A 12903-nucleotide genomic window follows, 5' to 3' on the forward strand; every position below is an offset into this window, starting at 1 on the left:
ACTTTTTCCACCAAGGCATGTACTAATTACATGGTTTCTTCCAGCTTTCCTTGCCACGTCACCCTGAGTGCACTTGCCCTACACAGTGCACGAGAAAATCAAGCCCACACCTCTGCTGTGGGCTCAAGCCTGCCACTATGATCCACGCTTTAGCAACTGCTCCTCTACCTTACAGACAGGGGAATACATTTCAAAATTACAAGGAACAGAGATGATGTGCATAAGATGTTGAAATGGAAATACTTTGTCTGCATCATCATCTTTAGAAACGCTCATGCAGCTTCCCTATTCTCTCCTCTTATGGAATCCATGTGCCTCGTCTCCTGTTCTTTCACGCTTACAATACAAAGTGTATTTTTCTGCCCATAACAAGAGTCTTGGTCTTACCAAGACAGCAAAACTAGGAGAGCAAATAGCTAAGAGGTGTTTAAGAGTTTGAAGCTCAAGTGTTGGCTCTAAGGAAAAGCACACTATGGCAAAAGAGTTCTTTTTCAACCTGAAAAGGCAACTTCTATTCAGCACTCCAACTGAACCACTCTCACACTTCTTAACCTTGCTTTTGCAAACAACTTTTCTATTCCTAATTACACCTAGACAGCACACACCTCACATCTTTTACAATAAAATTATAAGATAGCAGCTCACATAAAACAGGCATGATGTGATGATGTGGTTCACACATGGACTACATTAAAGTTGATGTGCTGAAATAATGATTGACTGAATTTAGATGACTGAAACAAAATTCTGTTTTCTTACAGACACTAAGTATTACCCATGTTTTGGCAAGAAAATAATCCAGTTTTTTCCAACACAAATCTACTTGACAACCTCCCTTCAAACTAGAAATCATAATTCTGACACAATAAAGGATTAAACGCATCAGCTCCCATTCTTCAGATGTTATACTGAACTGACTTTCGGGGAGTCACATTTTAAAATTACAAGGGAGATGTCCCTAACATTATGTCACTAAGTTGCTCTTCAGGCACAATGCTCTGAATGTGCATTGGAGAGCACATGAATGGTAACATCTTAAGTATTTCCTCTAATATGTTTGTGTCTTTATCTCTCATTTTGTAACTTCTTTTACATTGAACATATCAGTGCAAAAAGAACAATGTTTCTTCATGACAACTTTGCACAGATGTGTCAGAACCTTCTAAAATGCATTATTGCACGTGTTAATTATTTGAAAACCCAGGAAGCTCAACAGTTCTGAAGGACATGACTCAGCTGTGCCATGAGAACTGAAGTCAAGAAAACCCAAAATGGAAGAAAAAAGAAATATTAATAATCTTTTCAACTTAACAAAACATGAAGTGGGGCGGGAAAAGAATATTGAAACTGTGTCCATTATTTCAGATCAAAGCAATTAAATGAAAATGTACCATTATTTATTTTATTCCATTTTCCTGACATAAGACTGAACAGACTGGCTTTAAAGGAGCACACTAAGTCAGATGGTAGATAGCATTATGCTGTTTGTTAGGAGAGCTACCCCTATATTTTTATATTGTTCCTAAGGTGGACTAAAACATACTTCCTCTTGACTGACCATTTTCAAAATATTTTTGCAAAAGTGCATGAGAAGCAATAACAAGTCCATAGCAATACAAAACCTTATCTAAAAAACCTACAAAGTTAGTGTTGTGTAACTCATTTAAATTAGAAGAATTTCTAAAGAAAACACTTTTGTTATGCTGTCCTTTTTAAAAAGAAGAACAAATCAGCAGAGCTAGTCTAAGGTAATATAGTAACCACTTCAGAAAGGCATTACATCATTAAGGCCAGGGTTATTGCTTCAATGAAAATAGGCCAATGGATTACAAAAAATAATATTCCCCTGCCCTTAATATAAAATTCTCCTTTCCTGTTATATGCTGCAAAACAAATGCATCCTCGTGGAAAAAATCATACTCTTCGTAAGTTTATCCCTCACTTCCTAAGTGAAGTTTTTATGCTACCATAGGTTACACTTCCAAACAACAGCACAGAAACTGTCGCTGTAGAGGTGTCCCATTCAGGGAAAGGAAAAGTTAGTGTATTGTGCAGGAAAAACAAAACATGAATTGATTCTTTCAAGTCTGTGAAAAACTTAAACATCAACTAGCACATTTTCTTACTTGAAGTTCAAATAATAAAAAAAATCAAAAGAAACCTATTGAACACTAAAGCTGTTTCTCACAATCAGCATTTTAAACAAGCAGAAAAATATAAATTCTATAATCATGTTATCTAACAACATTGTAGTTCAAATACAGGTTGCCAGAGTACTTCATTGTTTGGTTAGAAACTTGTGCTCCATTTCTGACTCTCCAGCTTTTGGGAATATGAAATAGGATAGTTTTCCCCGCAGGAATTAGATTTTATCAAGGAGCTAGAGTTTACTATCAGAGTGACATCCAGACAGTTCAGCACAGCTCTGGGATTACTGGTGACATGCTGCTCCAGGCTCACAGGTGAGGGAGAAGGTAGGTTCCCTATGGGCTCTGCTGATTAGTCCCGCAAGCAAAGTACAAACTATTTCACTGCCAAAAGTTAAAATGAACCTGGGAAGACTGAAGTGCATAAAGCCTCAAACTTGGGCCTCCTATTCTGTTTCCCATCAGTGGCCTGGTCCAAGAGGTAAGCCATGGGGAACGCCAAAAAGCAAAGCATGATTATGGGAAAGCATCTGGATGGAAGGAAACAGAACTCTCTCCAGCTATTGACAGCACTGCACAAGCAGCTCTGGGCCCAATCCAGATTTTTTGCTGTGAACCAGTGGAAACACCTCTGGCCACCCTGTCACCCACCCCATCCAGCCCAGAGCAGTTCCCTAGCACAACCCCAAGCAATGAGAAATAACTGAGGAATGAGACATGGCAAGGATCAAGTTCACAGCACTCCATCTCCCAGAGAGCCATATGTTTCCTAAGTGCTGTCAGTCACTTAAAAGCCCAGAGCTGAGACAAGCCTGACAAAAACATCCACAGCTGTGAAAACACGGCTTTGCCAGAGAACTTTCTATCACAGCTGCTCCAGTTCGTTTCCTGCTCCTGTCTGCTCTTCCAGAGCCCGGAGGCCATGGTTTTGCCTTGGCTGCCACCCTGTGGCACGGGCTGTCCAACACCAGAGCTGTCCCCAGCACCGCTCCCCGCCTGGCAGCCTGGCCCTGGAGCTCCAGGCACTGCCACCTGGACCTGCTGCACATACCCCAGTGACACTGCAACCCCAGCTGGAGCATTCTGTGAAATCTGGGACTAAGGAAAAAGCATTAAGCTTCACAGGAAGTCATTCCATCCTCTAAGTTGTGTCTATGAGCTCTGCAAAAAGCAGCCAGGGGGACCATGCAAATCCTTCAGTTCAAGGCTCCTGGATTTGTTTGAATCCTTTTTCAGTTCTCTCCAAAGATAAAGTTTGGGAATTTATTTCTCCCAAGAGCAGCAACACTTGCAAACCTTTAGGACACAAATCCAGTGGAAGTAATTTCATGCAGAGACAGTATCACAGGACGGGAGAAAAAAGAGGGCATTTCTCTTGCATAGAGAGAAAGCAAAAGGGAGACCTAAAATGTTTGATTGATTCCTTCTCTCACATTTGTTTGTCGGATTCCCTCTATTTTCTTGGTGTAAAATAATGAAGTTAGAGCAGCTGCTGTTACATGTAATATTGTGGTAAAGGCCAGATGCAATGCAAAATGGTTTGCACCATTTCTGAGCAAGCAGGAAGGAGAAAAGACCCTAACCCACAGTGCCACCTGCGACTGCTGCCTCCCTCTTGGGAACGGCAGCGAAGGGCAGGATTGTCAGGTGGGCAGCTGGCAGGGATGAGCAGACTGTGGGGATGCAGATGAGCCCAGGCAGACAGAAGAGCACTCACCTCACTCTGCAGCTCTGGAGCTTTCCAGTGACAGCTGAGGACGGCGGCTCCCTCGCGCTGCAGCATGCTCTGCAGGGCAGCAGCCTCTGCCCCACGTGCTCCCAGCAGCAGAACCTTCTTCCCACCTGTGTGACACAAGGGAAGTCGTTCAGCCACCCCCAGCGCAGGGCACAAGCCCCAGCAGCTGCATGGAGCTCCCCCCAGGCCAGCCACGGCTGCAGCACTGCGGAAGGGACTGCAATGGGGCTCAGAACGGGACAGCGCTGTGTGCCTGCACAACCACAGCAGCTGTGCCAGCACGGGCAGCTCTTCTGGAGCCCGTGCAGTGACACAAACCACAGGCCTTAAGGAGATTCCTGGTGACTCTCTAAACTCTAGTAAGCAAATACTGTTCTTCTGGCTCTCTGGTATTTTGCACAAATCCTTTTATTCATGTTTGTTACTAAGTACATTTCACCTCCTGTTTACAGTTCTGCTACAGAAATCCTTGTATCAACAATTATGAATCGCTGTAAGAGAGTCAACTTGTGAAACACTGCCTTAAACCAACAGTGTCTTCACACATAGCAAACCTGCTTGTTTAAATCTGTCAGTGTCAGCACTGACACGACACAATCCAAACCAGAAGGTTTGCTCAGCAGCAATTGACAGGCAAACCTGGGTTTCTCCAATTGATCACACTAATTAAAATAGTCAAGTGAAACCCCCAAGTGATGCCTATATTTTCCGTTTGGAAGATTCACGTGTTTTGTGTGTCTTCAGTGAAACTGATTCTACTGATGGCTGCTAATCCCTGCCTAATACCCAAAATCTGTAGGCCTGAGACCTGTTTCTACAAATACAGCATTCAGATCTCACTGAGCAGGAGTCCTCCTCACTAGCAGGAGACAAACACATGTCAGTTAGGAAAGCAACACAAAATAGAAAACACAACAAGGTCAGATTATATTTGGCTCCCAGTCAGGATTAAAAATGAGTAAAATAGCTAAGCTACAATTAATGTAATGATTATGAGAGGAGGACTCACCTACATCTTCAAGAAGCTCCATCACAGCACACACTGTAGGAGGAACTAGACAGTCATAGACATCACCATGTACCAAGCGTCCTAGGTTTACACTGGACAATCTGCAGTGGAAAAATATGGCAATTTAGCAACAACAAAAAAAAAAGAGTTTGTGTAACATAAATCCCCTGCAATGCTTGTAACATGGCTAAGAGCTAATCCCAAGAGCAAACATCTCTCACTAAAGCAAATCCTTTGATAGTCATGTACTGCAGCTAATTTGTATCATCCCACACCCCAGTTAGACAAACACTGAGCCTCAAGAGAGGCCTGGAAAGGGATCTGAGTTACAATGAGTGACACGATCCCACAATACACCAGCAGCTCTTCACTTGTCACACTGGGCTACCCACAGCACACTGGGCCCAAACACTTCAGTGGCCACAGTGAGACCAGACCACTGCTGCCAGAGCCAAGCTGGCTTAGGAGGGGCAACCCAGCTGTTTCCACACTGCACTCCACTCTCTCCCATACAGAAGGATGCTCCAAATATTCCATTCTCTAACAATCTCCTGTATTCCACATAATGGAAAGGTAACTAACTTGAAGGATTTTTAAATTTTTTTTTTCCCTGACACGAAAAAAATAAGAGAGAGTGGGATTAAAAAAAAAATGGTAACAGCCTGCAGCTAAGAGCAGGAAGGCTGCAAAAGCAGCAAAATGGTAACTCACAAAACTAAATTACACCAGCAGTCTCTTCAGAGAGCAGTACAACTCAACACTGATTGACAATCTGTGCTAATGGGTCCAAACTATTATAGTTTACTCTCTGACCACAAGAGAGTGCTGTAAGGAAGTTAAAACCGTCTCTGCAATTTTTCCATCAATCCTTTTTGTGAAAATTCAATACTTTGTGACTTTGTCACTTGTATTACTGAGGTACTGAAATACCTTAAGTAGCACTAGTAAATCAAGATTTTTAAATTTCTCTAAAATTTAAAATTTTGCCCTGAATATACATTATGTAAAAAAAAAAAGAAAAAAAAAAAAGATAATGACCAAAACTACTTCAGCAAAAGATTTCTCATTGATTCAGAGGCAATTTTATCACTGCTCAATAGCACAGCTAGACACATTGACTGAGGAATCCATTAATGAAAAGCACAGGGGAAAATGATTTTACAGAGCCATCAGGCTTATGCCTGCTAATATTATTTCTCAGTGTTCCACTTACCCATCCACATCCTTCTCTGGTTTCACAGCATTTAGTATCTTACTGCTATATAAGCTTTCTGGGAGGTCAAGAGCAAGGCCCTGCACGTTAGGATCCTCATTAAGTCTCAAGATTTCACTGACAATCTAGGGAGTTAATAAAAAGCATTAAAGATTAGAACAACAGATAAAAGGAGAATCTGATTAGAATGAGGTAAAACCTGTAATTTTTTTTCAATTACTTTATGGCCACCTTGGCTTCCCTTGATTATTACTGCAAATTCTAAATGAAAAAGCAATAACCTGCTCTACTCAGTTTATTATCAGTGGCTTACCAAATTAAGCCACCCTGACTCTATTCTCAACATCTTGCAAAGTAAATATGTATTATGTGACATTATGCTGCCAAAAGCAGTTTGTGTTTCACCGCTCTAAACATCAGCAAAAGCTTGTAATAGCTTTAATAGCTCACTGTAATAGCTTTGGAAAATGTTTTTAGAAGCAGGACGCCTTAGTTAATACTTAGTGCAAAACCAAAAAGGATCAGATCACATCCCAATACAGGGACAAAAAGTTGTAACACTTGAAAGAACAACTATACCAAAAAAAAAAAAAAAAAAAAAAAAAAAAAAAAAAAAAGAGAGAAAGATTTTATTAAACCAGCATATATGGTGGTTTTTCTCAAAACACCCTGACACTAAGAGCTGGCAATTGCCTTGTGAAGAACTGTTATGTTGAAAAGGCACCACAGGGAAGTTTATGAATTTCAAGTACTGAACCAGATGCAAGTTCAAGTGGTTTATAATTGGTCATATCTGACATCTGAGACTGCACTACCTACCCCTGATTCCTTCCTCTCTAAAGTGTAATGCTGATCCATGCTATTCTGCCGTGACCAGAAAGAATAGAATAGAACAAAACATGTCAAAGTTTTTTTTTAGGTGAGAAATGTCATGCAAGCATGTCTTGCCATCTTATATATAAGACCAGTGTGCAAACATCACAAAGCTTTATAACAGAATTGGATTAACATCCAACAGAAAAAGGATTGTAAGTAGTTTGCTTTTTTTCCTGAACACCATGCCTTCTTAAAATACTTTTCTTGTAAACTATTCATTGTAATTGTGAACCCTATTACCCAAACACCTGATATGCAATCAACATTAAACTAGGGGAATTATACAGGAGTTAGATTAGCTGCAACTCTGAACCAAGAGAACCTACTATTTTCATGCTAAATACAGCTTACACAAGCATGTCACTGGTACAGAAATGCCTCTTCAGTTTCCTAACTCCTGAGGCAAAACCAGGCATATCTCTCAAGGTCCTATGGCACTTGACAGCAACAGGGCTGGTATATACATTGCACTAGAAAGGATGATGTACCAGTATATGGACATGAAAACATCTTCATTTTTCTTTAAAAAACATTAATATGCTACAACATGCTGGGGGTCTACAGAGCAATTAAAACTTCAAGCTGTATTTCTGCCTCCTGGGAAAGTAATTTGGTTTTCCATTTTAATTGCACCTTACTTGAATTCAGCTTTCCATCATCACAGCATGTAAATTACTTAAAACTCATGCAGGGCAAAGTAGCATACTATTAACTTGCCTTTATTGTACACAGAAAGTTATGGCAAACCCCAGATGTGCGTGGTATTGAAATCCCTCCCACCTTCCCACACCAGGGAACATAACTGAGATGTGGATTTTAGTAGATGAAAAAACCTGTCATAGTGAGTAAGAAAGAGAGTAAGCAAACCATGATGAATTTTATTGAAAGTAACTTCCTTTAAATAACAGAAATAACCCAAATTTCTCTTTAAATACAGAGCTCAACCACTTCTAAGATATTGCTTCAAAGTAACTGCAACTCCTGCCACATAGTCACCGGATTTTACCTATTTCTTGCTGTGTTACTCAATAGATAAAACACATTTACCAACAACAAACTGTATTTGTTTTTTTATTTCAAAAGCCCACTCTTCTTAAATGGGTAGATGACTATCTGTAATCTACAAAACTTCACAGAAAGTTCCTTTCAATGTATCTGGAAGCAGTTCTTGAGGTTACACTGCAAGGCAGTAACATTTTAAGAACAAAGTATTCCAAAAAACAAAACAGTACACAGAATTCTCAAGCCTGCAGAATTATCAAACTTGCCAAGCACAAGGAGGCCAGCTGTGAACAGTGTCATCTTTTACTGTACATTCCTCCACTGGTTTAACTTTCACATGGTTATCTATATTTAAGTTATTTAAAAAAAAAAAGAAAAAGAAAAAAAAAAGTTTATCTATATTTAAGTGCTGTGCCTTCAACAAGGTAAAGAATTCAGGCCTCTAGTGATTTGGGGTGGATGTTTGTTTTTTAATACATAATTGAAACATTAAAAGATCAGTAGACAAATTCAACACCCCTCTCCCTTCCCCACATAATCATATAATCTGTAATTTCCCCGAGTAATTTGGGCAATAATCAGGTACAGCCACAAGAGCAAATGCAGGAGACAGGATACCTGAGCTGGGATTAAACACCAAGCACAAAACCAAAACATTACTCTATTGATTCTGCCCCACCTTGCCAGGGAACAGCAGATATTCTCATTAATTCTCTTTTTTCTCACTCTTGCCAGTAAGGAGATAATATTTGTTATTTAACCAAGGCAATCCTAAACCACATTTGAGTTTCTAGAGGTTAGTCAAAATAATAATGAATGCCAGTAATAAATAAAAGTTTATGACAAAAATGGAAAAGTAGGACTCTTTCAGGTACATCAGTTACCTCATCCTTGGTGCTGCCTTCAGGAAGACAGATATGAATAACACGTAGACCAATCTGTTAAAAAAAAAAAAAAAAAACCACAAAAAAACTTAAAATTACCAAAGGCAAGTAGCTCATGATTATTAATAGATGTATCAGCTAAAGCTTACCTCTTTGGCAAAGTTCTTGTTTGCTTCTTGAATCAACTGGTCATTGCGTGCCTTGGGGAACAAAACAGTAACTGAGTTTTAAAAGAATACATTTTAAAAACGAGTACACTGATGCACGTGTCTATGCAAGAAACACAGTAACAATGTCTGTGCCTAAAGATATTCAAACTAACAAGAAACAGTTCTAACTAAAAAGCAGAAGGCCATCCCTGTTAATCCCAATAGCTCAAGACTGCTGACAGTGATAAAAAGAGCGTTTAAAAGCACAGGCTTCATGGAGAGGGGCAACTCCTGTTAGGGAAGGAGGGCCTGCCCTCTATTCCCCACCTCCCTGCACTGCCAGCATCCCACTCCCCAAATGTGGCATCAGAGAAGCTGCTGCACTGAGGACACTGTGCAGAGCCCACACTGTGCCAAGGACGGAGAGACAGGTCTAGGACAGCTCAGCAGCCTCTCCCCTGCGACAGTAAAAGTGGGACTGCTCACTCTGACTGCTCAAGAAGCTTAACTGGGATGGAGCACCTGGGGGTACCACACTGTCCCCTGTAATGTCCCTGAGGCTGCAGCACTGACAGATGAACACTTACGTTGTGTGAGTGAAAAAAGTCTCTGCCCTAAACCAGCTCCTATCAAAACCCAGTGAGCAGCAGAGGTGGGGCCAGAGCTCGGCACATAGGCTGGCAGAGGACAAGGGCAGGACAGGAGGTTCAGGGAAACCAGTGGTGCTTTGCTGAGCTTTGTGGGCAAGAGTTCCACTGTTAAGCAGGATTCTGATGCTTTATTTTACTTTTCAGTATCAAAAAAAATTAATAAGAACACACCATACATTTTTTGCTGTTGCACAGCTCCAACCAAGGTTCAGCATGGACAATAAGCAACACAGGTATCAATTTTGGCATAGATTCAGATCCAGTTGACTCAAGAGGAAAAGGACAATCCTAAAATCATTCCACTGCAGGTTCAGTCTGCAACTCCTCATTCCCAGACCTGCCAAAGAGGTGGTGCCCTGTCATGCTGACCAACATTATTCATGAGTGACTGGCAAAGGAGATAATTTCACTGTGCTCCCTCTGCTCCTCTGGGCAGATGTTGCACTTGGGGAGTTTAATCTTAGGGCTCTGCCCACATTACTTGTAGACGAAAGCAAGTTTTCTTTCCACCAACAAATACACATTTAGACTGGGCTCTGCTTCAGTCTTCACAACCAGACCAGAGCTAGAGTGACTGGACAGCTGGAGAACAGGGCTGGGGTGAATTTTACCCAGAAGGATCTAAGCCACATATTCCTACAGCCACCTCATGAGGCAGACCAAGTGGGGTAAACAGGGACAAAAGGGACATCCCTTCCATTGTGCCAGTGTAAAACACACATGTGGCCATGCAGAAAACCAGATCCAGGAGAAAAATGTGGTTGAAAGGAAGCCTCTTTGGACCCCTCACTGTCAAGGCAGATCACAGTCCTAGTCCAGATCATGGTGCAACTGGATGGATATGAGCAAGAGTGAGAAAAAGCAGGGCACTGCTTTTCTAGCAGTCCTTAAGCTTTAGCCATAGAGGGCTCTGTGAAATGCAGTTATAAGGGAGGGTGAGAGATGGGAGAGCCTATACAGATAGCCTCACTAGAAGACCTTCTAAAATAAAGCTCTTGACCCATTACTTAGATTCACTATCAGTACTTAAAAAATACTTACAGCTGGCTTTTAAACTTAAAACCTACTGGGTCAGAGTTTCAGTGTGTGCCCACTCAAAACCAATTCCACCACCCTAGAAAACAGGACAATAACATTTTTGCCAGCATGGCTCTGGATCCCCTCTGATAAACATCCTTACTTTCATCCCAAACTTCCAGCTTTGCAGGGATAGCAATCCTCATCTCCAATTTTGATTGCCCATCAAAAATGGCACCATCATTTGGTGGGATGGAAAGCTCTCCACAGCATTACTAAAACAATGGTTCTCAACTACTGCAAGATTCCTCCACATCAGAAAGTGCTGCTACTTCTACAGGATGCTGACGCTTCACAGAAGGCACTTATTTCACACAGACCCTTCTGAGCTGACTGGGACTTTTTAGTGTGGTTTTCCTTTCCCCAGAAGAGCAGGAAGACATTGATAAGCTGTAGTTACCAAAGGTAACATGTCTGACAGGAAGCAACAGGGTCTTTCATTAATCCTGGCATTGTTATTTCAGGGATGGGAAGTGAAGGAAGGCCCACATTTTCAGGCATTTAAGCACTTTGCTCAGGACTGCAAAAAAAAGCTTCAACCTAAATAAAGGTTTGAGAACATTACTTTAGTTCAACTATTAAATTAATCAACTTCGACAAGCTGTGAGAAAAAGTGATCCATACTTAAAATGGGGAAGACTACATTAGCAAAAGGAAGAAGGGATAAAACTGTTCCTTTCCTTTGCAAAGCTGTCCCAGTCTGAAGCTTGCTGTGACTGTTTCAGGCCTGGAGAAGGGCAATCTACCATCTGGTAGAACAACCTCATCCTATTACTTTGCTTTATAATAAAGCAGACAATGTTCTCTATAAAAAAAAAGGATTAAAATTACTTTCTGCGTGGTGTGCTTATGAAGTTTCAGACAGGTGATGGTACCAAAGGAGATCTCTCACAGCCAGTGAGTGCACAGACATACTTTACCTGAATAATGGCAAGCGTTGGCTCAAGCCGAGGGTTTTCTCTCTTAAGAGTGGCCAAGGAATTCTTTGCATTCTCAGTGACTTTGCTGCAACACAGTGACAAACAAGTCTTTAACAAAATAAACCCTCCCAACATTAGACGGCAGACACCTGTGTTAGTCATCAATACAACAAAAATGCTTGGGCACGTCCATTTTTAATCCCCAAAATTATGGTTGGATATGAACTGAGGGCTGGTGTACAGCAGGCAGGTACAGAAAACCTTAACAGGCCAAATTTTTTTTTTTCTTTCCGATAGGTATGTGGGGCATCGCTCTGACATGCCCAAAACTTTATAGCTAGGCTGTGCTAATTCATGAGAAGGCCTGTCCAGCCCCACCACGAGAAGCACAGCAGGGAACCACCATCCTGAGCTGTCTGGCCAGCTCTCGGGTCAGGTGCACCCTTCGTTTCCATACCCTTGGCCAGGGAGGTGACAGATGCAGAGGCCTTTACAGCTGGGGCTGCCACAGCTCAACACACAACCTACACCAACCCCATGAGCAGCAGAGCAGCCACTTTCATGGATGCCTTTCAAAACCCACTGGCAGAAGGGAGACAAGGCAGCTCTGTTTGCCACACTACTTCTTGGAAAAACCAGTGACAGCCAGGCACTGGGAATGCTTTCTGGAAAAAAAAATTCTGGGTAAGTAGCGGCCAGGTCTCCTGTTACCTTTAGCGTGTGCAGATGACACGCAGCAGGGCAAAGAGAAGACTCCCTGAAATATGTCTGTCTGTCCCCCACAGCAAGGAAGACAAACAGAGAACAGCCTGGAATGGATTTTTGATAGCTCCTACCCCTGCAGAAGCCAATGACCAGCTCAATCCAATGCCGTCGCAAACGATCCCGTCCAAGGCTGAACCGGGACGGGGAGGGGCGGGGGGCGACCAGGGACAAGTTTTTTCCAGGCACACATCTGCGCACCCCCTCACCTGAGCCACCGCCACATGACGGCAGCTCTGCTCGCCCTCAAAATGCCACCAAAACCAAAGCCCGGCGCGGTGCTGCGGGAACGGGGGGCGTTTTCCTACGAGGTCCCCCAAAAAGCCCACCTCGACAACCGACCCGACGCACCCGGCGGGGGCGCACGGCCCAAATCCCCCTCACCCCTCCTCCCTCCATGCCCACACCATCGCACCCCCCGGTTGCATCAGCCGGCGCTGCCTCCCCACGTGCGCCTCTTACCGGGCGGCCGCCGCCGC

The 12903-nt window shown here is 42.4% G+C and overlaps 1 protein-coding gene across 2 annotated transcripts in view; it reads right to left on the reverse strand.

Moving 5' to 3' along the window:
- Nucleotides 1–11812, reverse strand: part of MTHFD1L (methylenetetrahydrofolate dehydrogenase (NADP+ dependent) 1 like) — a 143666-nt gene extending 131854 nt beyond the window's left edge. For both annotated transcript variants that reach the window (XM_033512763.1, XM_033512764.1), the window contains exons 1-6: nt 11663–11812; nt 9016–9066; nt 8867–8920; nt 6105–6229; nt 4892–4992; nt 3865–3989 (exon numbers count right to left, since the gene is read on the reverse strand). In XM_033512763.1, coding sequence (XP_033368654.1) covers nt 3865–3989; nt 4892–4992; nt 6105–6229; nt 8867–8920; nt 9016–9066; nt 11663–11797 — 591 coding nt within the window. In that variant the 5' untranslated portion in view covers nt 11798–11812. The remainder of the gene's footprint in view (nt 1–3864; nt 3990–4891; nt 4993–6104; nt 6230–8866; nt 8921–9015; nt 9067–11662) is intronic.
- Nucleotides 11813–12903: the final 1091 nt, after the last annotated feature.

Source organism: Parus major, chromosome 3 (genome assembly GCF_001522545.3).
Source record: "Parus major isolate Abel chromosome 3, Parus_major1.1, whole genome shotgun sequence".
Lineage (NCBI taxonomy): Eukaryota > Metazoa > Chordata > Aves > Passeriformes > Paridae > Parus > Parus major.